General features: G+C 38.8%; 2 protein-coding genes and 8 non-coding genes across 10 annotated transcripts in view; 5 read left to right on the forward strand and 5 right to left on the reverse strand.

Moving 5' to 3' along the window:
- Positions 1-19,675, reverse strand: part of LOC130222807 (zinc finger protein 91-like) — a 218,630-nt gene extending 198,955 nt beyond the window's left edge. The window contains exons 1-3 of the mRNA XM_056455370.1: positions 19,629-19,675; positions 19,123-19,272; positions 16,429-17,147 (exon numbers count right to left, since the gene is read on the reverse strand). Coding sequence (XP_056311345.1) covers positions 16,429-17,147; positions 19,123-19,207 — 804 coding nt within the window. The 5' untranslated portion in view covers positions 19,208-19,272; positions 19,629-19,675. The remainder of the gene's footprint in view (positions 1-16,428; positions 17,148-19,122; positions 19,273-19,628) is intronic.
- On the reverse strand, positions 425-497 carry trnak-cuu (transfer RNA lysine (anticodon CUU)). Its single transcript has one exon. It is a non-coding gene; the product is annotated as a tRNA-Lys (tRNA).
- On the reverse strand, positions 1,257-1,329 carry trnak-cuu (transfer RNA lysine (anticodon CUU)). The gene has a single exon. It is a non-coding gene; the product is annotated as a tRNA-Lys (tRNA).
- trnan-guu (transfer RNA asparagine (anticodon GUU)) lies at positions 1,560-1,633 on the reverse strand. The gene has a single exon. It is a non-coding gene; the product is annotated as a tRNA-Asn (tRNA).
- trnae-uuc (transfer RNA glutamic acid (anticodon UUC)) lies at positions 3,428-3,499 on the forward strand. Its single transcript has one exon. It is a non-coding gene; the product is annotated as a tRNA-Glu (tRNA).
- On the forward strand, positions 3,590-3,676 carry trnay-gua (transfer RNA tyrosine (anticodon GUA)). The gene is given in 2 exon segments: positions 3,590-3,626; positions 3,641-3,676. It is a non-coding gene; the product is annotated as a tRNA-Tyr (tRNA).
- On the reverse strand, positions 3,742-3,813 carry trnae-cuc (transfer RNA glutamic acid (anticodon CUC)). The gene has a single exon. It is a non-coding gene; the product is annotated as a tRNA-Glu (tRNA).
- On the forward strand, positions 6,407-6,479 carry trnak-uuu (transfer RNA lysine (anticodon UUU)). Its single transcript has one exon. It is a non-coding gene; the product is annotated as a tRNA-Lys (tRNA).
- Positions 8,139-8,220, forward strand: trnas-aga (transfer RNA serine (anticodon AGA)). The gene has a single exon. It is a non-coding gene; the product is annotated as a tRNA-Ser (tRNA).
- An 84-nt stretch (positions 19,676-19,759) lies between the features above and the next one.
- On the forward strand, positions 19,760-25,214 carry LOC130222823 (gastrula zinc finger protein XlCGF49.1-like). The gene is made up of 3 exons (XM_056455382.1): positions 19,760-19,801; positions 20,245-20,394; positions 23,512-25,214. The coding sequence occupies exons 2-3, from the start codon at positions 20,310-20,312 to the stop codon at positions 24,174-24,176; spliced, it is 750 nt and encodes a 249-aa protein (XP_056311357.1). The 5' UTR covers positions 19,760-19,801; positions 20,245-20,309; the 3' UTR covers positions 24,177-25,214.
- The last annotated feature ends 1,434 nt before the right edge of the window (positions 25,215-26,648 follow it).

Genomic DNA, 26,648 nt, shown 5'->3' on the forward strand with positions numbered 1-26,648 from the left:
AATGAAAGCTGCCGAAAAGAGAGAAAGCTAACAGAAACACAACGTGAGGCTTGAACCCACATCATTGAGATTAAGTGTCTCATGCTCTACCAACTGAGCTAGCCGGGTTTATGACAGGCAGTAAAAGCCTTCGGGGTGCTCGTCCCTGGATGCGCTCAAAGCAACAACCTTTCGGTTAACAGCTGAACGTGCTAACCGATTGTGCCACAGAGACTCTGACTAACCATACCAACTGTGGTAGAAACGGTGAACTTTGTCTCACTTGGTCTGCTGGATGAACCCAAATGAAAGCGCTAACCGATTGCACCACAGAGACTTAGACACTAATGCAACTGTGGTAGAAATGCTGAACTTTGTCTTGATAGGTATATTCGATGAATCCAAATGAAAGCTGCTGAAAAGAGAGAGAGAAAGGTAACAGAAACGCCCAACGTGGGGCTCGAACCCACGACCCTGAGATTAAGAGTCTCATGCTCTACCGACTGAGCTAGCCGGGCTTCTGACACAATCATTCTAGTTGTTTTAAAGTCAACTGAAATAAGTAACTTGGCTAATCCAGGCACTGGACAACAAACTTCTGCTAAATCCTGATGTCAACTTGTAATGCTAGACAGCACGTTGCCCAGGATCATTGCCCGTTGCATGTGTTAGCAGTTGCAAGGCAGTAAAAGCCTTCGTTCGTCCCTGGATGGGCTCAAAGCAACAACCTTTCGGTTAACAGCTGAACACGCTAACCGATTGTGCCACAGAGACTCAGACTAACCATACCAACTGTGGTTGAAACGCTGAACTTTGTCTCACTTGGTCTGCGGGATGAACCCAAATGAAAGCTGCCGAAAAGAGAGAAAGCTAACAAAAACACAACGTGAGGCTTGAACCCACATCACTGAGATTAAGTGTCTCATGCTCTACCAACTGAGCTAGCCGGGTTTATGACAGGCAGTAAAAGCCTTCGGGGTGCTCGTCTCTGGATGGGCTCAAAGCAACAACCTTTCGGTTAACAGCTGAACGTGCTAACCGATTGTGCTACAGAGACTCTGACTAACCATACCAACTGTGGTAGAAACGCTGAACTTTGTCTCACTTGGTCTGCTGGACGAACCCAAATGAAAGCTGCCGAACGCGCTAACCGATTGCGCCACAGAGACTCAGACACTAATGCAACTGTGGTAGAAATGCTGAACTTTGTCTTGATAGGAAAGCTCGATGAATCCAAATGAAAGCTGCCGAAAAGAGAGAGAGAAAGGTAACAGAAATGCCCAACGTGGGGCTCGAACCCACGACCCTGAGATTAAGAGCCTCATGCTCTACCGACTGAGCTAGCCAGGCTTCTGACACTTTCTTTCTAGTCACTGTTTTGATCATTACCTTCCCTACCTGTGTAAAGATTGATGCTGTGTTTTAGTCAACTGGAATAAGTAACTTAGCCAATCCAGGCACTGGACAACAAACTTCTGCTTCAAAATCCTGACGTCATCTTGTAACGCAAGACAGCACGTGGCTCAGGATCTATTTCCAGTGCATGTGTTAGCAGTTGCAAGGCAGAGAAAAGCTTGATTCGTCCCTGGGTGGGCTCGAACCACCATCATTTCGGTTAACAGCCGAACGCGCTAACCGATTGCGCCACAGAGACTCAGACACTAATGCAACTATATCTTCATAGCTAGAGCTCAAAAGGAAGTTCCCTGACCAGGAATCGAACCCGGGCCACGGTGGTGAGAGCGCCGAATCCTAACCACTAGACCCGTGGGGTGCTCCCCTGGTTTCAAAGGCTGCCCCAACTGCCAGATTTTTATTAACGTCTACTACAGCTACACCAATCGTAAACCCAGCCTACTTGTTGCAAAAGTCCCTACCACTTAGAAGTCACCCAGCCAAATTTTCTTTCTCAGTTCGCATATATCTTCATATTGAGAGCTCAAAAGGGAGTTCCCTGACCGCAAATCGAACCCGGGCCGCGGCAGTGAGAGCGCCGAATCCTAACCACTAGACCACCAGGGAAGGTCCTGCAGAAACTTGCCCTCAAGCCTAGCTGTGGGCCTTCATGCAAGTATGTTGCAGCTGCTCTGACAAAAATAAATCTAATGCTTGTAACCTCCTCCTGGAGAGGAGAAAGTCTCAGACCCTTGGCCCTTGTCCCCTCAATTGTTTACCTGTTTTTTGTTTTTTTTACGTTTCTGCTCCGGGGCACCAACAGCTCTTGCTAAGTTAAACCAGCCAAGTCACTGTACCCACTTTCCCCCGAATGGAATCAGGGGAAGTGGGTACACTGACTTGGCTGGTTCCAGAGTTCAGAGAGGAATTCAGAGTTGTTGTTTTTTTTTTTTTTTATTATATTTTGGGAAGTGTATTAGCTGCCAAATGAAGGAATTTAAAAAGCTTACAGCACCTGGTATTCCCAGGTGGTCTCCCATCCAAGTACCAACCAGGCCCAACCCTGCCTTGCTTCCGAGTTCAGATGAGATATATATATTTTTTTTTTCATTAAAATCAAATATTTACATTTTTACAAAGAAATGATCACATCACACAAAAATCACATGATACTTACAACACTCATTATTAGACTTCATATTTTTCCCATAACAAACTAAAATGTTGTCCTTGTATTCAACCATTACGTTCCCTTTTACCATTATTTCTATAAATACCTTTAAACACCTTTTCTTGTACTATAAAATAGTTGAATATCAATTTTACAGCCATCTCCATTCTGTTTTTAAACATACGCCATATATCCACTCTCTTCCCATCATGTTTAGCCATATTTCTCCTTATCCACATCACATACTTAGCAATTGTTATACATAGATTAAAAGCATACATACCACATTCATTTTGACCAAATAAATGTTTTTTTTCCCAGTTCTTTTGTTCATCCACATATTTGTCCCCTATTAACGATTTAGCAATTTTCTTAAATTTTTCCATAATTCCTTCAACTTTTCACAATAGAAGAACAAATGTAATAAACCTTCCCCTTCCTTTATACACACCTTATATGTTATATCTTGTTCAATTCCCATTTTACACAATCTCATTTCTGTTAATATGCAATTATGTCTCAATAAATAATTACAATTTTCTAAAATTGGTTCCATATATTTCATTCTGACATTTCCCCATATTTCTTTTTCATTTAAATCCTCATATCTTTCCTTCCAGTAGTTGAATGCTATAGGTCTTATAAAAGCCTTTGATCTAAAAACAACATAAAAACTCTTAACTGTACATAAGCTCATATTGACCTCTTCTCCATTTTTCTTCTTAAAATAGACCTCTGGTAATTCTTCCTTATCCAGCAACTCATTTTTTTTTCAATTATTTCAATAAAATCTTTTGGTATTGCTTTTTTTCAAATCATGATATTGACTTTGTAATTTTGTTTTAGAAAGAACTGACCAAGACTGCCCTTATAAGTGGCAGCTCCCATATGGTCTAGCGGTCAGGATTCCTGGTTTTCACCCAGGCGGCCCGGGTTTGACTCCCGGTATGGGAAGCCTAGAGCATTTTTGCCACTGCCCTTTTTTTTCTGGCAGTCGGACTGCAGCAACTTTAAGGGGGTGGGCTTGTGTGGGACTCTCATAAGCTTTCGATAGCTCAGTTGGTAGAGCGGAGGACTGTAGGTGTGTTGTTGGCAATCCTTAGGTCGCTGCTTCGACTCCGGCTCGAAGGAGGTCTTTTGCCCTTTCATGCCTGTGCAGTTCGCATACATCTTCATAGCTAGAGCTCAAAAGGAAGTTCCCTGACCGGGAATCGAACCCGGGCCGCGGCGGTGAGAGCGCCGAATCCTAACCACTAGACCACCAGGGAAGGTCCTGCAGAAACTTGCCCTTAAGCCTAGCTGTGGGCCTCCACGCAAGTATGTTGCAGCTGCTCTGACAAAAATAAATCTAATGCTTGTAACCTCCTCCTGGAGAGGAGAAAGTCTCAGACCCTGGATCACAGTTCTTCTAGGGAGGGACTGTCACATGCACTGTAAGAGCATCCTATCGACACCAGAACTTGTCATAATAACGAAGGACAGCATGTGTTGAATGTATATGAATGAATATAGCATGTGAATGAAATGTATAAAAGATACAATATACTCTCTTACTTGTAAGTGTCTTACTTCACAATTCTTCCCTTTTATCATGAGTCCATCTTCCAAATCCTCGCCGTCCTCTTAACTTGGCAGAGTTATTTCACATTCCTTTTCCTTTCTTGGTCTTACAGCCAGAACCTTCCCTTTTCCTATCTTCTCAGTCAGAGCCTTTATGATGTCTTCTGCTCTAGCATCATTCACTTCTGTCATATGAACAATCACTGTAGCTTCTTTAGTATAGATCCTTTTATCGCCCATTTGTCCGTGTCCAAAGTGTTGTCCTACTTCCAGTCCATTATCCAGTTGCCCTCTTCGTTTTCTATCCATGTACATATCTTTACGTTTGAGTCCTTCCACATTTGCACTCATAACAGAACACAAACTTCCCAGACAGCAAAGTGCTGCTGGGAAGTGGACAAAATTATCAAAAAAAGAAAAAAAAAAGTCAAAAACTCAAACTTTTTCTGAAAAAACAAACAAACAACACAAAAATCGAGTGATCCTTTCTCACTCTCTGCCTACCACTTCCTTTGCTGAAAGTGCACTATTGCCCTCTAGCATTCCAGGGTGGTACGGCTGTAAGCGAGAGCAGTTGTCAAGAGTTAGCTATTTAAAAATAGGCGGATTCACGTCGAGGTGGCAAGAGGAGGGTTGAAAACTGGGCTTGGACAGCTTTTTCTTCATTAATATTTCTTAATTCTTCATCAGCCTTCGACTGGTCATCAGCAGTAACATGAACAGTGCACACAGAACATTATTAGCATGTTTTGCAGCAAACAAAGCACCCCATTCAATCATACACATAGCCCAGCTTTTACTCCACAAAATATCAGCTTGCCCTTTCATGAGCTGCATCCAGTCAACCCTTGCAATGACATTCAAACCGGGGGAGCTTATTACAGTGAATACTGGGTGACAGAAAATGAGAACTCCACCACTGCAGAGTGAAATTATTGACCTCTGTTTTTTTTTTTTGGTGAGGTTGTACCTTCGAACGCTTTATCCAACCTCAAAGTCAGAAAGAGATGGCATCCATACTTGACTTTTTTTTTTCGCTCACACAAAGAACTCCTCAGTCGAAAGCTTTTAATTTCTACACTTCTGTGAGAGGATGTCCGCAAGCGTTGGTAATATAGTGGTGAGCATAGCTGGCTTCTAAGTAGATTCCCAGCCAATGTATACCTTTTGGCTGCCGTAACATTACATGGCCAGGCGCCACTCTTGTGAAGATGTGCCATGACATGTGGGTAGATTAGTGCATCTTGAGATGGTTGGGATCCATATGCTGGACATGTTTTTCAGTGCAGAACCAAGACAAAGAGGGCCTTGGTTGAAAGCATTCTTTTTGAGCTCTTCTGGCACGAGACATCTGCAAGCAGTGGTGGTAAAGTGGTGAGCATAGCTGCCTTCCAAATAGTTGACCCGGGTTCGATTCCCAGCCATTGCATTTCATTTGGCTGCTGTATATATCACTTAGTCCGTTGCCACCATTGTGAAAGGCAACAGCTAAAAAGTAAAAGACAAAAAAAAGGGCCTCCCTGTCAGGGAATCGAACCCTGGGCTTCAGCGTGACAGGCAGAGATACTGTCCACTATACTAACGAGGATCTGCAGTGTAAGAGGACCCTTAGGAGGAGTAAGAGCTCCTCTGGCAAGAGACGTCTGCAAGCGTTGGTAGTATAGTGGTGAGCATAGCTGGCTTCCAAGCAAAAGCCATTTGCACGTAGGTGTAGATCACTGTCTAGGCAATAGGAACATAGGTAGGTGGGACAAGTAAAATTGAAGGATGTTCCTGCAAAATGTTATGTCGTCTGTACCGAAAATAGCTGCAAATATATACTTACGTGCCATAGTCCAGCCCCCATCTGAAAAGTGACTAAATGCATGATGAGTCGGCCGAGTGGTTGAGGCGATGGACTGCTAATCCATTGTTTTCTGGATGCATGGGTTCGAATCCCATCCTTGTCGTTCATTTAATAGAGCCTGGTGCTTTCGTGGGAGTTATCTTACTCACACAATCTTCGTGCTTCGAAGCATGTCATGGCAAAATTGAAAGTCATCTTACCGAACATAATTGTAGAAACATACATATACAAATAAAAAAAATTAATTCCATCCTGGTCATTCGTTTAAGATAGCCCGGTGTTTACGTGGAAGGTAACTTACTTGCACCCTCTTCGTGCTTCGTACACCTACAGCAACCATAAAACCAACCTCACAGTAACCTGTTGTGTTTTAGCAACATCTAAACCAACCACAAGTCCAAACCCCACCTCACGGTAACCCTAAACCTTGCTTACTTGCGATGCACAGCCATGGAGCCTGGGTAGCTCAGTCGGTAGAGCATCAGACTTTTAATCTGAGGGTCCAGGGTTCAAGTCCCTGCTTGGGCGTGTAAGGCTCTTCTTGTGGAGCCACAGTTTTTGCCAGTGAGCTATCGCTTGCTGAAAGTTTTATCTGGATGCACAACACGTGTACTAGGCATGAGGCCGAGCGGTTAAGATGATGCATTAGAAATCCATTGGGGTCTTCTCGTGCTGGTTTGAGTCCTGCAGACCACGTGCTCGTCCTCTTCCTTTTTAAACTTGCAACAGTCATCAAATGTTTGCAATTCCAGCGTTACTTGGGAAAAGCGTCGTGCTGGTAGGAGGAGAAAAACAACAGCGTGCGCTCACTGAACCGAAAGGGGCAAATCAGAGGGAGGAACATGTCGCACAGGGACCACGACGGCTGTCCGGTAACTCGCCGTGATCGGATTGTGGTCAGTACTCTGCATTGTAGCCGCAGCAACCCCGCTTAGGATCAGGTTCACGGCAGGATTCCTTACGGTGACATTGGCATCACGCCCCCCTCTTGCCACCTGTTTTGTACAGCCCACTTTTCAGTGCACGCTGCTACTGTGACACGTCACAAGTGCTTAAATCTAAGCTAATACTCTAGTGATCCCGGATAACTCAGACGGTAGAGCGTCAGACTTTTCATCTGACGTTCCTGGGTTCAAGTCCCTGTTTGGGCGTGTAAGCCAACTTTTGTAGAGCGTGGAGGATTCGGATTTCTACCTTCCTATCCATCTCAGCATGAATCAACGTTTATCCTTTCCTCATCATCTTGTTTCTCATTATTTTTATATAATTATTTGATTATCTGAATGAGTAATTAACTTTGAATTGATTTTAACTAATGAGTAAGTTAACACATTGCTTAATATAAGAACGTTCAGTGCGTTTGCCTGTCTCTTTATAACTTTTTCAGGAGCCACCAAACTAAGTCAGAGGTCACGGAGGCCTTGAGTGGAGCTGAGGGCTGAGGACCGGAAGCAACTGTCTCCGTTGTTATTTCTAAGAGTTAATACTATCTAAAATGTCTTAAGGGATTTTGCTGTTTTTACGGTTAATTCTTTTAAGGTGATTCTACTTTTTATTCAAGATAGACTTTGTGTAGTAAGGATATAACTGCCTGAATGTAGATTATACCAGTTTTTAACCAGTTTTGATAAAGACGGCTGAGACTACACTCAGCCTCGGATAAGAAACAGATTATACTTTAAGTGTGTGTATTCTATTTGATTGTGGATCCGTTTCATAGGTCTGGAGTCAGCTCTGAACAGTCTAGTGGATGTCTGATGTTTATGCTTGAGATACTGTTCAGAATTGTACGCACGCACCCCACGTGGAAATTTTCCTAGTCTATCTGTGTTTTATCCAATCAGGTTAGAACACCTATATGCGTGACGCAGTTAATGACCTTATGTGAGAGTAAAATTGTTATTGATTTGTGATTGTAAGCAGAGCGGCCTAGGAACTCATGGCGAGTGTTGAAGCTGGCTTCTGCTGATGTAACTGCAAACTATCTTCAGTAAACTTTATTTATTTATTTATTTAAATCTCTGACTCCGGCTCTTCTTCGTCTGACAGACTGATCATTCTTTGGGTTAAACTGCATACCATCCCTACAAGCGACATCTATTGCTGGTGAGCTCTTGTTTGCTCTACATGTCATCGGGCAGCACGACCAATGCGCCAGGCAAGAGCACAATGGAAAGGTCGAGCTTCGTAGTCGTGGCCGAGTGGTTAAGGCGATGGACTAGAAATCCATTGGGGTCTCCCCGCGCAGGTTCGAATCCTGCTGACTACGTCCAGGCTGCATGCAGGATTTAGTTTGCGACTTTCCTTGATTGTTTGCAACCCCAGTGTTTTTGGGGAAAAGGGATGTGCTGGTAGGCAAAAGCAACAAAAATAAAACCGCAGCGCGTGCAAACTGACTTCCCTGGGGGCCCTCCATTTTCAAAGACGTATGACAGAGAGCGAGGCTCCAGCGGCTGTCCCGTATCTCGCCGTGATCGTATAGTAGTTAGTACTCTGCGTTGTGGCCGCAGCAACCCCGGTTCAAATCCGGGTCACGGCATGCTTTTCAAGGTGGCATTGACGTTGCACTCTGTGATGCCATCCATAATCTCCAGCCTCCTTTTAGTGCAGGCTGTGCTAATGGCACGTCCTGAATGTTTACGTTTCCTAAAGTGTGGAAGACTAGGGATTCGATATGAGCAGCGGGTCCTTTGATGCCAGCATGCTGTGTAGGTAAGCATTGATCAAGTCACGCTTCTAAGGCATGGAAGGAATCGTTTCAATGGTTAAGTCTCCATTTATTGCCACAACTACAGAAAGACCTTCTGCAGTTGTCATTGTTCTTTTTAATGTCTCCCACATGACATGGAGTCCAAACTACTGTGTTTTACTGACGTCTACACCTACAACAATCATAAACCCAACCTCACAGTAACCTGTTGTGTTTTAGCAACATCTACACCAACCACAAGTCTAAACCCCACCTTACGGTAAACTTTTGTCTACTGTAAAGGTCTGCACCGACCACAACCCTAAACTTTGCCTACTTGCAAGGCATTGCCATGGAGCTCGGATAGCTCAGTCGGTAGAGCATCAGACTTTTAATCTGAGGGTCCAGGGTTCAAGTCTTTGCTCGGGCGTGTGAGACTCTTCTTTTTGACATTGAGCTATCGCATGCTGAAAGTTTCATCTGGATGCACATCATGTGTACTAGGCATGAGGACATGGCAGCACACATAGTCTTGTAGTCGCAGCCAAGTGGTTAAGGTGGTGCATTAGAGATCTATTGGGGTCTTCTCGCGCAGGTTCGAGTCCTGCCGACCACGTGCTCGTCCTCTTCTACTGTCATCAATTGTTTGCAATTCCAGCATTACTTGGGAAAAGTGTTGTGCTGGTAGGAGGAGAAAAACAACAGCATGTGCTCGCTGAACAGAAAGGGGCATATCACAGGGAGAAACACACTGCACAGGGGCCACAACGGCTGTCCGGTAATTCGCCGTGATTGTATTTTGGTTGGTACTCTGCATTGTGACCGCAGCAACCCCGCTTCGATTCCGGGTCACGGCAGGATTCCTTACAGTGACATTGGCTAATTAAAGTAGGATTAATACTTATTGATGAACAAGTGTTAACAAGCAGAATCACTGAAGGAAAGAAAAACAAGACTAAATAACACAAATTACAGCCGAAATCAACTGAGAATAAAACTCTAAATAAAAATAATAATAATTACACAATAAAACTTTTATTTCTCAAGAGCTCAGCAGAGATCATTAAACAACTCCACAAACATCAGGAGCTTCACTTATTTCTGTCACATGAACAAAAGCTCTTAATGAAATTGTTGTTGTTCATTTGAAGTCACCATGATGGAGGACAGAGCCTGCTTTAGTCGGGATCTTCAACTGTTTCATTTAAAACAGTTTTTACTTTGGTTGCTATAATTAATTGTGTTAAAAACACTAATTACATTGCAAGAAAAGCCAAAATAAACATAAAATTAGGTGTGATAAGATTATGTATCATATCAAAGCAACCCCTGCCTTGTTGAATGTCATCTTATGTGTCAGGATTGAATAAAATGCATAAATGTAGCCACTAGAATTTCAGCAATCAATGAACATTTAACAGGTCTAAATACATCAGTCATTAAGAGAATGTTTGAACGAAGGCAAAATTTGAAAACACACAGATGTCAACAATTAGTCTTTGAATCTCAATAATGGTGACAAACAAAAAATAAAAAAACAACCCAGAACAATACAAAACACTCTACTGAAATATTACACCCCAAAAACAAAATAAATTAAAGGCTAAGAAAGAAATGTTAAGAGCATAAAGCTGCATAATTTATTCATGCTGCAATGCATGCTGGGAGTTTTTTTTTTGTACTATGCTGGCACCCAGCATGAATTAATTAAGCAGCTTTTTTTTTAGCAACCATGGTTGAGGTTCATATCCTGATTTTTGATGTCTGTGTGTCTTAGTTGAGTAGCTGAAGCTCTATGGGGTTTCTGAATGAAACTCTAATGATTAATTCCATCATAATTGTTTGTTGACCCTACTGGAAGCTGTACTACTGTCCCAACATCACATAAATTAAATATAATAAATTGCAATTGTTCTGTGACTTATGAACTCAATTCTGTAACAGAACACATGAAAGTTTTCATAATTTTTCTTGCTATAACTGATGAGGTTCAGACACACAGTTATAACAACCAGAGAAACATTAAGTTAAAAAAGAAATGGTTTAAGAGCTCAACTAATGCAGCCTCTGATCTCCATGATGGTGAGGTCAAATCAAACATTTTCAATAAAAATATAAACCTCTGTTAATTATCAAATATTCTTGCAGATATGAGAGAATTGAGGTCAAACTGTAATCAGCTGCTAATGCTTTTATTTAATGGAGTTGTTTAATCCTCTGTTTTAATTCAGTTGGTTTGGTGTGAGGCTGTGTCTATAGTTTTATTTCTGGTTGTGTCCATCAGTGATTGTGCATGTTAGTTGCAGGTGTTCAACAATTCACTTATTTGTGGTCATTCACTCTGTCTAGTGGACTAAACTAATTGACTAATTTAGGGACTAGTGAATGAGGGTGTGTGGTGAGATTTCAGACACTCTGATTAGTTTCTCGAAAACAAAGGTTAGATCTGTTACAGCTATTTTCCGTATTTTGCACTGAAATGAGCTGTTAGTCATTTAACAGGTTTTCACTGTAGATTTTACAGACTTTTACTGTTAAAATCATGGACATTTTTTACAGTGTATATATATATATATATATATATATATATATATGAATTAAAGAAACATTGACTTTCGTCGTTTATTTGCCTACTTTCATTTAAAATTTGGGTTGGGTGCAATAGTACAACACCTTTTTTTTAGGATTACACCACTGGCGAGCACGTAAGTAGCGACGTTGCCTTTAGAAAAATCCAACACTGTTCACACATCACTACAATGTAAATGTCTTTGTAACGTGGGTCGCAGGATTTTTGTGGTTTTAGTAACTGAACCATAAACCGGATATCAGACGGAGGGTGTAGGAAATTGTACGGGAAACTTCTTGGAAAAACTGTTGGCAGATAGACTGTGGTTCAAATATATATCGTCACCTTAGGTTCTATCTGCGTTCTAAATGATTTTGAGATATTGAGCTTCAAAGTTTTTGCAATCCATATAGCAAACAATATGTGTGTAACAGTTCTCTTTCTAACAGGAACATGACAGAGACCCTAAGGGTTCTCTTACATTTGCAAAGAGGAGTAAAATAACCACGGTAAATGCAGATAGAACCTTCTTATTCTGAAAAGTCATTTTCCACTTGGAATTATAAGGTTCGATCTGGCAGATCATTCATTAAAGCATTACTTTTCAGGAAATACAATCAAAAAATATATAAGTTGGTGTTGTAACAATATGTTGAAGCTTGAGAAAGTATTTTTTTTTTATTTTCTGTAACATTTATTTCATGTTTTAGGATGAATATTTTTTCTTGTTCAAATTAAGCATACAAAATGTGCTAAAAAATGTTCCAGTGCAGCTGTTAATTTTATCCAACTAATATGTTAATATTTATAAAATTTTATGCTTTATATGAATTATTGAATTACATCTATTGAATTATAGGCCCATGAATTAAATTAGGTATTTGCCCTTCAAGGCTTAATATTAAATTTAAAGACTTCAAAAGAAACAGACTATGACCTAATGAGTTTAATAAACACTGAAAAGTGTTTCACTGACTATATGTAAACAAATAAATGTATTTCACATTTAATATTTAAATTTTTATCATACATCCATCGTTTTTCAACAATGTAAAATTTAACATTTCATCTTAATGTCGGAGACGCTGTAATGCAGTTGGTAGCACAATTGCCTCACAGCAAGGTCGCTAGTTCGAACCTCGGCAGGGTCAGTTGGCATTTCTGTGTGGAGTTTGCACGTTTTATCCGTGTTGATGTGGGTTTCCTCCGGGTGCTCCGGTTTCCCCCACAATCCAAAGACGTGCGGTACAAGTGAATTGGGTAAGCTAAATTGTCCATAGTGTATTTGTGTGAATGAGTGTGTATGGGTGATTCCCAGTGATGGGTTGCAGCTGGAAGGGCATCCGCTGCGTAAAACATATGCTGGATTAGTTGGCAGTTCATTCCGCTGTGGTGACCCCAGATTAATAAAGGGACTAAGCTGAAAAGAAAATGAACGAATGCATGAATCTCAATGTCAAGAAATGCTTCTAAATCATCACATTTGTGTGGCATTATTTGGTCGACTCTGATTTTGTTTGATTTTGTCTTTCTGGTGTTTTCCGCTATCAATGGAGCAGTCCGGCAAATGACAAAGAAAGCTGATCCTGATTGGTCCTCGTGCGTGCATTAAAAATGCTGATTGGCTCACAGAAATAACCTTATAGAGCCAAGCAAGAGTTCAACTTTGTAGATAAACCTTTTTTGTTTTTTAAATAAAAAGTCTTAAAATGTAAACAACTTATAAAAAAAAACATCACATAATGTAAATAAGATGCCATTTAATAAGAACATGTGAATAACTCAATTTTGACAAAAATGTCAGATAGAACCTTATAATTCTAAGGTGACGAGATTCTAACCTTAATAGACAATAATATTGTGGCCGATTAAGCGAAAAAAAAAAAAAGAAGAGACATCAAATGCGGGATGAAAACTTTGCAAACTGATTGCTATATTTACTTTCTCCAACTCCACACTTATAAAGGGGAAAACCACTCCGTCACTTTCAGCTCAAAACTCTGAAAGGGGAAAAACCTCAAGAACAACTCGTGAATTCTGTAACATGTATAAATGTATGCACCACAATAAAATTAAGGTGTTTACGTAAAGTGCTTTTTCCTGTAATTTTGGGTGACTTTAACTGCAGTTCGGCAGTTCCACATTCAACCATAAACATTGCATTCATGCCCCCATGACACACTGGGGTATTAGACGCAAATAGGGAGTAAGGACTAGTGAGAGTGTTATAGAATTTAATAACACAAGCCAAATGGAAAGAAAAAAAACTTCTGCATTTCACGATGTGTGTGTGTGGTCCTTTACTGACATCCGCATGTGTGGATCTTACTCGATAAAAATACTCGATAATAAATTTACCCAACAGGTAAGTATATTAGGAAAGTATAACCTTTACTCAATACTGTTGGTGAAATATAACTGAAATAATCCTTTATTTTCACAGGTTTCACTCTCAATTCTCTTCAATTTCATAGATAGAAGAAATAAACATGACTCTTTAACAGTAAGATGAAAGACCCTTATAAGTAACGATTTAAATTGTTATGAAATAAATTATTAAAAAAATATATATATTTTCTGGATTAATTTCTCAATTGTGTTAAATTCTTCTTCCTCTCTGATCTATGCAATTTTTGTATGTGAAAAAACAAAACAAACCCAAACCTATTACACTTGATACATCAACAATAAATGAAGTAACGAACCAATAAAGCAGTTCACATATGATCACTTCACAGTTCTTTTTATTCTCTATAAACTCAGTTTCTCAAAAGTCTTTTCTTTTCCTGCAAAAAGCAGTCAGTAAATGTATATTCACTGTTTTGTGATTATAAAATTTCTCAGGGAGCAACAACGAATTGTCTATCACTCAGTTTCTCCTCTGTGAGTGAATCCTTTTCCCAAAAGAAAGAATTGAACGACTGTGTGTGCTAATAGTTCAGTTTTCTACCATCCAGATCAGCAACAGTATCAGTTTCACACAATGACAAATTGAAGTTAGGTCCGTGTGGCTCGCCAGTCCCAACCCCTTCAGCGATCACAGGAGTCAGACCGAATCCAGTAAGCATCAATCCCAATCCAGCATCAATTCAATGGATCACACAGGATGGCACCAATCCAGGTAAAAGAGGAAAAATGAAACAACAAAAAACCTGACCAAAACCAGATGAACTTTTAATCTCTTTATGTGAAGAACTTCTTCACTCGATCTAATTTAACTCTAATCGTGTTTCTTTTCAGACGATCTCCTATGTTAATTGAGTTAGTTTCACGTTAACAAGGCTTCTTGTTATCAGCTCCATCACAATCATTAACTAATTAAACACGATTTCTCTCACATAAACAGTTTCTTCTAGCTTTTCTTCCTGCTATATTGTCTTTAGACACATATAATTCAACATTCGATCAAGAATCTCTTATTTGCTCGTTAATTTCAAACTTAATGTAAAGAGACCTAAATCTGCGTCTGCTCTCTTCCGCTCCGCCGATGCGAGTGTGCGCGAATTCTAACCGTATCAGTGATCCGGAACTGGAAAGACGTCACGACATTCTAAATCCTTTCACATCGCTCTTACAGCAACAACATAGTTTAATCTCTTCTAATCGCCTATAAAAATAATTTGTAAAACAGAAAAAGAAAAACTAAATGTTCTGCATATTTAATTAATTAATTCTAATCTTGTATATATTGATAACCTGGGTTACAAAAAAGTTTTTGTGAAATTGCAGACAAAAGTCCAAAATTGAAGGTAAATCTGTGTTTGTTCACGCATGTGCCAATCAAGCAATGTGAATGATCAAAAACACAATCTACGGGTGTAGGACAGTGTTCCCTGCATCTCCCTAAACATTTTCTCCTCCCTAATCTTTCTTATTATCTTTTCAGTGCCGACCGTTTGATTGAAGTGTGAAATGTGCACAAATATGGTTATTGGTTCATAATAAGTTGAAACACATTCTTAGATTATTTATTTGCTGTATTTGGCTTAACCGTTCATGGGTGGCTCGCCAATGTATAGATGACATCAAATAAGTAAGCTGACCAAAGTTCTTACGGCCGGAAGACGATGAATAGTGCAGTTCCTGAGCAGTGATGTTAACTCGTCGGTCTTCAAGTAACTTAACCCAAAGTACTCTCTGTGAGACATTACTTTATAACAAAGGATGTAACCCCCCGGAGATTACCCAACTGCTTTGGTTGGATCACAACCTTCCTGTAGGCCATTTGGTTCACACCTTTTCAGATGCTGATACTTGTTTGCATATGTTGAAAAAATATATGTTTATAAAAAAATCAAAATATCTTTCTTCACATTGTCATTATGGGGTATTGTGAGTAGAATGTTAAGGAAATAAATGAATTTAATGCATTTTGGAATAAGGCTGTAACATTAAAAAATGTGGAAAAAGTGAAGCGCTATGAGTACTTTCCGGATGCACTGTAGGGATGGCTAAAGGGAGATATATGGCTCACTAAGAGCTCAACTATGGTACCAATATAAAATGTTCAGTTTACCTAGGTTGTGTGTTTTTGTACTGGGGGAAACATGGGAACCCAGGGGAAACCCAAGTCAGCACGGGGAGAATGAGCAATCTCCACACCGAAATGTCAACTGGTTTAGTTAGGACTTTAACCTGTGACATTCTTGCTGTGAGGCAACAGTGCTAACCGCTGGGCTGCCGTGTCGCCCAATCTAGAAAAGAGGGGTATTCTTCAAGACGAAGGTAACTGAGGTAAATCTACTCTGGGTATTTATAGTGAGTTAGGATTCATCTGATTGGTGAATCATGTGTTAGCTAATGCAGTACCATCATAAGCATGTGATCCTCTTGAAAGTAGTTTATAAATAAACTTCACGTGAATGAACAGCCAAACTATATTAAAAAGCTGCCGTTTTGATTATACCCGTATTTGTGTGGACAAGGCCTAAATTTTGAGGACTCTAATCACCATTGTGAAGCTTCAGGTGAGTGCTGAGGATTCTTTTAAGTTTAAAGCCCTTTCCACACTCACTGCATGTAAAACGATCCTCTCCTGAGTGAGTGTTCATGTGTTGCTTAATGGAGTCTTTGCGTGTGAGACTCTTTCCACACTGATCACATGTAAACACTATGGTTCCAGTGTGACCATCCATGTGGTTCATGAGGCTAGCTTTGGTTGTGAAGCTCTTTCCACACTGAGCACATACAAACGGCTTCTCTCTGGCGTGACTTATCATGTGGTGTTTGAGTGTGCTTTTATATGGGAAACTTTTACCACACTCTGTGCATATGTAAGGTTTCTCTCCAGTGTGAATCCTCATGTGGGTGTCAAGGTTTTGTTTTTGAGAAAAACTTTTCCCACACTGTGTGCAAGTAAAACTTCTCTCTCCAGTGTGTGTTCTCATGTGGACTTCAAGGGTGCCATTTTGTTTAAAACTCTTTCCACACTGAGGGCAAGAGTAAGGCTTTTCCCCAGTGTGAATTCTCATGTGCACTGCCAAGTTTCCTGTATTATTGAAGCTTTTTCCACACTGTTGGCATGTGTACGGCCTCTCTCCAGTGTGAATTCTCATGTGCGCTGCCAAGTTTCCTGCATGACAGAAGCTTTTTCCACACAGTTGGCATGTGTACGGCCTCTCTCCAGTGTGAATTATCATGTGGGTTTTAAAGCCTTGTATTTGACCAAAACTCTTTCCACACTGTTCACAGGTGTAAGGTTTCTCTCTAGTGTGAACTCTCATGTGAACATCAAGCTTTGACTTTTTAGTGAAACTCTTTCCACACTGTTTACAGTTAAAATTACACCTAGATTTGGATTTCTGAAGTCTTACGCGTAAAGAAGTCCTTTTAGACAGTGTGGGTTTTTCATCAGTCGTTATTTCTTGGGGTTTCTTAAACTGCTGTTTCTCTTTCACTTCGTTCCATTGATGAGTCTCTTCTTTCAGCACCATCAGGTCTTAAAAAAACAAAGTTAACTTTAGTATGAAGGCACAAAGCAACAACCATGAAATGGATGTTTCACCTACAAATTAAAAAGATGTAAAATAAGTCTTTGGTGTTCCCAGAATGTGTCTGAGGTTTTAGCTCAAAATCAGATCATATACCTTGCAGAATATTTAATTTTGGGGGTCAGAGAAAAACCAAGCTGTTTTTGTGCCTGTGGCTTTAAATGCAAATGATCAAATGCACTCGCTCTAGATTACTCGTGTTATGTTCCCTCATTTGTATCCTCCACTCAATTTAAACATTTGTAACTTGCTTGGAAGGCCCGATTGAGACAAATCCTGCATGTTCACAGCAAGTACGCATGATTCACGCTAATATTTGTGAGTTGCATTATTGTATTTAAATTATGCAAATGTTTTCCAGTACTAGGTTGCAGCTGCAGCCATCTAAAAGGGCATCTTTGAATATCTTTTCTGCTAGAGATACTGTGTCCTAAAAAACTTAAAACATAAAAAACGTACATATAGCATTTGGCGGTTTTAGACATTAGAAGTGGTTATCGTCCCATTCTACGTGGTCTATATTCTGATGAACTTTACACTCAAATGTTTGCATCTCATCAGCATGCTGTAATCCATTTCTTAAGCAGCAAAAGTCATTTTTAGACTAGTTTGTTGGCCAGTTTTAGTGCAATGCTAAATGTTATTGTTCCACTATAATCTGTTCATTTTGTCTCACGTCGTCCCACAGCAACATCATATAGTTTAGAATACTGTACAATGTTTTATAATAATTAATTATTTTAGTGTCCATTTCATTCAGCATATTTTAAATTGGCGGCATCCACGTTTTTTGACATACTTTAATCCAGGGTTTCTGCAGGTTTCACCAAGTTAAATGCAAGACTTTTTAAGACATTTTCAAGACCATTAATAATGAAATTTTAGACTCATAAAGGGCTAAAGAATTATTCAAATTGCCCAGAAGGAAAAGTTTTTTATTTGTCCTATCAAAAAAATATTAGAATTTCATGTATTTAATTATACAATAATAAATGAAAAATTACAATATTTTAGATATCTCTTAGCAAAAGATTTTAAATATTGTGTAAAAACATACGCTTTTTTCAAACATAAACTTTCTTTACATAATAATAAAAAATGAACATTTGTTAAAAAGTTTCAAAAACTATAATAAACTAAATCTATGCACAACAATCTGTCCAGGTCGATTTCCTCAGCAGTAAATACATGGAGCACGTTTAAACAAATGTTATTGTAAGGAAAATAATTAAACCATTATGAGAAATAGAGTTAAAATGACCTTTTTGAATAAAAAGTTTAAAGTTTTATTGAGATGGATTGTTGGACATTGTATGGGTTTTGGCCCGATTGGGTAACAAAACATGAACAAAGGAAAATTAGGACTTAAAAGATTTAAGACCTACAACACAATATTTCAGTAAATTTAAAACTTTTTAAGGCCTAAAATTTAGATTTTAGATATTTAAGACATTTTAAAACCCTGTTTAAACACAATAACCCTGGTAATTAGTTATTATAATAATAATGAAATAATTTTAACTCAGACACTATCTGTGAGAACTAGTAACAAATACTAAGACAACTTTAAAAGTTATGGAAATTGTGGAAAAGATGGAAAAAAAGGGAACGTGACATATGCAAATGGAAAGTACTAAGCCAACACTATCACTGTAATAGCAGATATCTTCTATGAGAATACTGTAGTTCAAATATCGTCAGCTTAGGTAAACTTTTTTAATTTATTGTTTTTGTTTATTTTTTTAGTGCCAAGTAACAAGAAAGAAACTGATTCCTGTCTTTCAATGAGTGCTTATGTGCATATAGGAGAACTAGGCAGCACACTCAGGGCTGCAAGATGGATTTTATTTAGTATTCTTATTATTAAAATATATCTGAATGAGGATCTAATGACTGAGTTGGTCTTTGAGAATGAAAATCAACCTGTTTGTTCCTGCAGATCTTCCTGTTTGACTGTGAATGTTTCTTCAATCTTCACATCTTCACTCTCCTCTTTAATAAACGCCATCTTTATAACAGTGTGGAGATCAGTCGCTTCAGCAGGAGTTTTTCTCTGTGTTTGGACACTTTATCCTGTTTAAAACGAACAAAACAATGAACAGAAACAAAATAACTTCTTTTCAACAGTTTCTTTATATGAGAGTAATTAACAAAAATAAATCTGGTGAAAGGTTTCATTAAAACACTTATTACACACATTTCTGTTATATTCAACCATTAGCCCTCGGTTACTGAAAATAAAAAAGTACTTTGTTGTATAAAGGGTTAAAATAATATTTTCAACAGCAGGAACATAGCATTGGATAAACAAACCTAAAACTTTAATTAAATCGGTTCTTTTTCTTCTGAGTTTTTTTTTTCTTGGCGAATTCCATTCTTTGTGCATTAATTAAATCGGTTTATATCTGTAAATGTTTTAAAACACAAACCTTTCTCCAGTTGAATCACAGCACTGAAGCGGCGCCGCCTGATGACGTCACACGCCACACCAAAATAACAGTAAGTGGCAAAAAAAAGCTAAACAAAAAAGACTTTTATTTTGGCGTGGCATGTGACATCATAAGCATGCGCCGCTACTGCACTGGGATTCAACTGGAGAAAGGTTTGTGTTTAAAGCTTTTACATGAATTTTAACCGATTGTTTTAACCGAAGTTTCAGGTTTTTTACCCGATGCTAAATTATTTACCTGCTGTTGACAAAAATTTTTAAACCCTTTACACAACGTAGTACTATTTTACTCAGAGTAATGAAGGTCTATTGTTTGAATAAGTTAACAGAAATGTGTGTAATAAGTGTTTTAATGAAGGTTTAATTTATTAAATACCATAATGTCATTCCATTCGAAGTATACAAGAAATGGAGTACTAGTTTTAATCAGGTCATTGTTTCTTGCTCGGACTTGCTCATTTACCTGATTTGTTTCTTAATTACTCTCATATAAAGAAACTGTTGAAGCAAGTGTTGAAGAGAAGTTATTTTGTTTCTGGTTATTGTTTTATTCATTTTAAACAGGATATTTTTATTGTTTTGTTCATTTTAAACAGGATAAAGTGTCCAAACACAGAGAAAAACTCCTACTGAAGCGACTGATCTCCACACTGTTATAAAGATGGCGTTTATTAAAGAGGAGAGTGAAGATGTGAAGATTGAAGAAACATTCACAGTCAAACAGGAAGATCTGCAGGAACAAACAGGTTGGTTTTCATTCTCAAAGACCAACTCAGTTATTTGATTCTCATTCAGATATATTTTAATAATAAGAATACTAAATTAAATCCATCTTGCAGCCCTGAGTGTGCTGCCTAGTTCTCCTAAATGCACATAAGCACTCATTGAAAGACAGGAATGAGCTTCTTTCGTCACTTGTTCTCATGTCTTTTGTCATTCTTTTATGTATTATTAGTCTCCCGTCTTCTCTACCTTTTAAAGGTTATTGGTTTTCTTGTTATTCTACTGTTTGTAAAGCGTCCTTAAGCACTGGCGCTATATAAAATAATTAAAAACAATTAATAAAAAAAGTTTAACTGCGCTGACGATATTTGACCTTCAGTATTCTCATAGAAGATATCTGCTATTACGGTGATAGTGTTGGCTTAGTACTTTCCATTTGCATATGTCACGTTGATCACAATTCCCTTATTTTTTCATCAACTTTCTGGGTTTAAACTTGTTTTAGTAGTTGTTACTAGTTCTCACAGATAGTACCTGAGTTAGAATTACATCATTATAATAACTAATAACCAGGGCTATTGTGTTTAAACAGGGTTTCTGCGGGGTCTAAAATGTTGTAAATTCCAAATTTTAGGTCTTAAAAAGTCTTAAAGTTACTGAAATATTGTGTTGTAGATCTTAAATCTTTTTTTTAACAAGTCTTCATTTTCCTTTGTTCATCTTTTGCTATCCAATCTGGCCAAAACCCATACAATCACCAACAATCCATCTCAATAAAACTTTAAACTTTTCATTCAAAAAGATCATTTTAACTCTATTTATCATAATGGTTTAATTATTTTCCTTACAATAACATTTGTTTAAACGTGCTCCATGTATTTTCTGCTGAGGACATCGACATGGACAGATTGTTGCGCATAGATTTAGTTTATTATAGTTTTTAAGACATTTGTTTATTTTTTTATTTTATTTTAAAGAAAGTGTATGGATACAAGTTAAGTTTGCTTGTTTTTACACAATATTTAAAATCTTTTGCTAACAAATATCTAAAATATTAAATTGTATTATTATTCATTTATTATTGGATTATTAAATGTATTAAATTATAATATTGTTTGATAGGACAAATAAAAATCTTTTTCATCTGGGCCATTTGAAAAATTCCTTAGCCTTATGAGTCTAAAATTTCATTCAAAAGGGTCTTAAAAGTCTTACATTTAACTTGGTGAAACCTGCAGAGACCCTGGTTTAAAATATGTCAAAAAACGTGAATGCCCCCAATATTAAATATGCTGAATGAAATGGACACTAAAGTAATTAATTATTATAAAACATTGTACAGTATTCTAAACTATATGATGTTGCTGACCTCATCAAGATGGCGCCGCGGATGGCCGCTTCGGTGTGAGGCTGTCCAGTGTTTGCACTGTTTTTGTTAGTCTGTCCTGTTTTATGTTTATCAAATACGATCAGTTACACCAGGGACGAGGTGCTGAACATTCGGCATTTCTGCATCTTATCAGGTATATAAAATGTCATTATGTAGGTCTTCAGCTAAGCCTCAGGACATGCACAAAGGCAGGAAAACAAAAGTACAAATGAATGAAAACAAGTAGAAAAGTATGTCATCTTGCCATCTCCTCATCACTCCAGTTTACAGCAAACGTGGCATTAAGCATTTGCATAATTTATATACAATAATGCAAACTCACAAGTACAAGCGTGAATTATGCGCACTTGCTACGAACATGCAGGATTTGTCTCAATCGGGTCTTCCAAGCAGGTTAAAAATGTTAAAATCGAGTGGTAGATACAGATGAGGGAACACAACACGAGTAATCTAGAGCGAGGGCATTTGATCAATTGCATTTAAGGCAGGGAGCAAAACTGTGCAGAGCTGCGGCCCTCCAGGAATCGAGGTTGCGACCTATGCTTTAAAGGCATAGTTCAACCAGAAATTAAAATTGCCTCAACATTTACTCATTTTTCTCACGATCGCAACATTACGTCATTTCATTTACACACAGTCTAATATCCATCAGTGATTCTGCCATTCTTAACCTTGGGTGAACACAAAGGTTGGTATAATATTAATGAAGCATATATAACGCACACACATACATTCACTCGTCACCACATCTGTTGATATTTTCAATATACACACAGACACCAAATAGAGTACACATAAATATTTATTAAACTTATCTGCAAGTTTCACATCTCGTCTTTTGTTGTTTGTTTGTGTGGTGTTGCAGTCAAGGTTACCGCAAGCAACTGGCAAACTCTGGTAGCTGTCTAGAAAGCTTGTTAATGCTAAACTTGCACTGCACATGCGTGGTCACTCCGATAACTTGACTGTCTTAACGTTGCCTGTTTTGGGGGAGAGCTGGGAATACAAAACCAGAGTAATAGGAAAATACATGAACTGACACATATATTGGTCAATATGATGTATTATTAATGTTAAATACACCTGTTATGATACTGGAGATTATCTCAATGGGATGTATGTGATCATCTATAAAGGTGCAATATTTTAATACTCACCTAAGGGATTTTAGCGGGCTCCATGTGCGGTGAGGCATCTAGTATATAAGCCAGACCTGTTGGTTGTTGAGGGGGTCTTTTGCAGTAGGAGGCAAATAGAGCTAGTGTGTCGTACCTTTTTTGTGGAAGGTTGAACACCAAAGAGCGGTAATTTCTACAAGTAAATATTTATTTTCTAGTTAGTTTTCTTGTTTTGATTTTTGTTTCTTTATTTTCCTGATAGCTTTTTTTACGGATATCATTTGTACATATTTATGGTGGACTGTAAAGAGGAACGGAAACTGTCAATAAATTACATTTTGCACATAAGTGCTCTGCCATATTCTTTGTGGCCTGTATTCCACCACGCCACGTCACACTCTCCCTCATGTGGTTTTAAACCTTTATGAGTTTCTTGATTCTGCTGAACACAAAAGGAGATATTGTGAAAAAACGCTGGCTTTCTGTGTGTTCCAGAAGAAAGGAAATGTTTAAAATCACATAACGGACAGTAAATGGTGAGGTCATTTTAATTTTTGAGAAAAACATCCATTTCATGCTTGTCACTTTGTGCCTTCATACTAAAGTTCACTTTTTATTTTTATTTTTTTAAGCCCTGATGGTGCTGAAAGAAGAGACTCATCAACTGAATGAAATGGAGAAGAAACAGCTGTTTGAGAAACCCCAAGAAATAACGACTGATGAAAACCCCACACAGACTAAAAAGACTTCATGCAGAAGACCTCGGAGATCCAAATCTGCGTGTAATTTAACTTGTCGTCAATGTGGAAACTGCTTCAGCCGAAAACGCAGCCTTCAAGTCCACATGAGAATTCACACCAGAGAGAGGCCTTTCACCTGTAAAGAGTGTGGGAAGAGTTACAGTCAAAAATCAAACCTTAATGTTCACATGAGAGTTCACACTGGAGAGAGGCCGTACACATTCCAACCGTGTGGGAAAAGCTTCTATAATACAGGAAACTTTGTAGCGCACATGAGAATTTACACTGGGGAGAAGCCTTACTCCTGCCATCAGTGTGGTAGGAGTTTTAACCAAAATGGCACCCTTGAAATCCACATGAGAACACACACTGGAGAGAAACCTTACATATGCACAGAGTGTGGTGAAGGTTTCATATGTCAAAGCGCACTCAATTACCACATGATAAGTCACAGCAGAGAGAAGCCGTTTCCATGTGATCAGTGTGGAAAGAGCTTCATATGTAAAGCTAGCCTCATGAACCACATGAATGGTCACACTGAAACCTTAGTAATGTGATTAGTGTGGAAAGAGTCTCACTCACAAAGACTCCATTAAGCAACACATGATGATTCACTCAGGATAGGATCGTTTAGAAGCCTCAGCGCTCACATGACGCTTCACAATGTCCTCAAAATTGAGACCTTATCCACACTCTAAGCCCAGATAAGTTGAGTTTATTCAAAAAATAAGAGAAAACTGGTTGCATTAAAAATGTAAGTAATGAATACTTAAAAAAAAAAAAACTTGAGTGAGCTCTACTTAAAACAGACCCCCTAGTTTTTCAAATTTTTTTGGGTGATTTTTTTGCGATTTAAAAATGACTGATTTTGTGGCGGTAATTCCCAGATATTTGCGGATAATTTTGCCATTAAAAAAAGTATGGAGATCTTTGATCATCTAATCGCTGATTTTAGCAAGTTGCATGGGATTGGCTAAATTGACTATTCTTTTAGGATGAGTGAGCAGTTTGCAACCAGTCTATTTGAATATTAGTTAATCCTGCACCCTCTGACTAACTTCAGAGTGTCGACATTCTGTCCGTGAGAAGACACGCAAACCCGGGGCATGAAACTCTGAGCGGCGTTTGGTCCCTAATGAACGTGTAACTGAAGAGTAAGGAATCAAATATAAATCAAAACTCTAAATTAAGTCATAGATGATGAATGTGATCCGTTCTTACAATTAGAAATACAGTCTAAATTGTATGATCACTTAAAATTGGATTCAGATTAAATTCGGAGCTAAAAAAACGAATATAAATAAATTCTAATAAATAACAAAATTCTTTTCAGAAGCACTAAAAAGGGCTTACATGCATTTAACCTAGTTTCATCATTGGGCTAATAGATGGACTTCTACACTTTCAAATCTGTGTCTTATCAATATGACCAAAATTACTTTGATCAATTATGTAAGAAACTCTGAAAACTGGACTGATACAGTTTCAATTTACTATAACTTCTATGTCAAGCGGTTTTGACACAATTTACCTTGTAAAAGCACTAGATAAATAAAGATGAATTGAATTGAATCTGCTCAAATGTGAACACGTTAATGGACCGAACTAAATCTGATCTGATTTATTTTACATTTAAAGAGCCCATATTATACATGAAATAGGGTCATATTTAGGTTGTAAGGGTCTCCAACAACAGTCTAATATGCATGCAAGGTCATAAAACACTTTGATGGTCTTATAATCTGCATTTATTTTTACCTAATTATCCCAACGACTCCCATATGAATCGTTCAGCGATTCATTTGTTCCCAACCCCCTCCTCAGCGCGAAGCTAATCTGCGCTGATTGGACCGATGACAGCCTGCTGCGATTGGTCGACACGGACAAGGCTTCAGCACGAGACAGAGTGAAATGCCCAGCTGGTAATCAACTATATAAAAGTAGTCACAGTGCACACGCGCTTCATAGTGTAAGGCTTTTTTCACACACACACACAACCCTCCTCAGAAGAACTAGGGAAAGCGACGCGAGTCTCTCTCTCTCTCTCTCTCTCTCTCTCTCTCTCTCTCTCTCTCTCTCTCTCTCTCACACACACACACACAACGCTCCTCAGAAAAACTAGGGAAAGCGACGCGAGTGTCTCTCTCTCTCTCTCTCTCTCTCACACACACACACACAACGCTCCTCAGAAGAACTAGGGAAAGCGACGCGAGTCTCTCTCTCTCTCTCCCTCTCTCTCTCACACACACACACACACACACACACACACACACACACACACACACACAACGCTCCTCAGAAGAACTAGGGAAAGCGACGCGAGTCTCTCTCTCTCTCACACACACACAACGCTCCTCAGAAGAACTAGGGAAAGCGACGCGAGTCTCTCTCTCTCTCTCTCTCTCTCTCTCTCTCTCTCTCTCTCTCTCTCACACACACACACACACACACAAAGCTCCTCAGAAGAACTAGGGAACGTGACACGAGTCTCCTGTCTCCTAGCTTACGATCGATCGCCATAGCAACGACAAACGGCAGTGGAACGCGAGCTCACAAAAGCCTTTAACGTTAAATCCGTAAACAAAGCGGCACGCGTCGCGTTTTTAACGTGGCTTACATGTGATAAGAGAATATAAAGAGTAACCGCGTGTACTGTACCAGGTTAACAACTCATCTTTGGGTAGAGACTGTCAATATTATCCATCTGAGCACAGCGTGACTTCATTGGACCGGCGGCGTCTGTGTGTGTGTGTCTAGTGTTTTTTCTGTGTTAGTGGGCGGGGCCGCAGGTTTCAAATCTCCCTGGTTTGGGCGCGTAACTACTGGCGAGGCTTGTGTTTCGTGGCTGCGTCATCGCGAAACACCTAATGACTCGTTATCAAGGCGACTCGTTTGAAGCACTATGAGTCGACTCTTTTATAGACGAATCAATAGTTTTAAACACTGTACACTTACAGATTTAAGCCTTAGCTGGATATTTCACTTCACTTAGAGCTGTGTTACACACTACATGGAAGGGCATTTTCAAA

Source organism: Danio aesculapii, chromosome 4 (genome assembly GCF_903798145.1).
Source record: "Danio aesculapii chromosome 4, fDanAes4.1, whole genome shotgun sequence".
NCBI classification, from domain to species: Eukaryota; Metazoa; Chordata; class Actinopteri; order Cypriniformes; family Danionidae; genus Danio; species Danio aesculapii.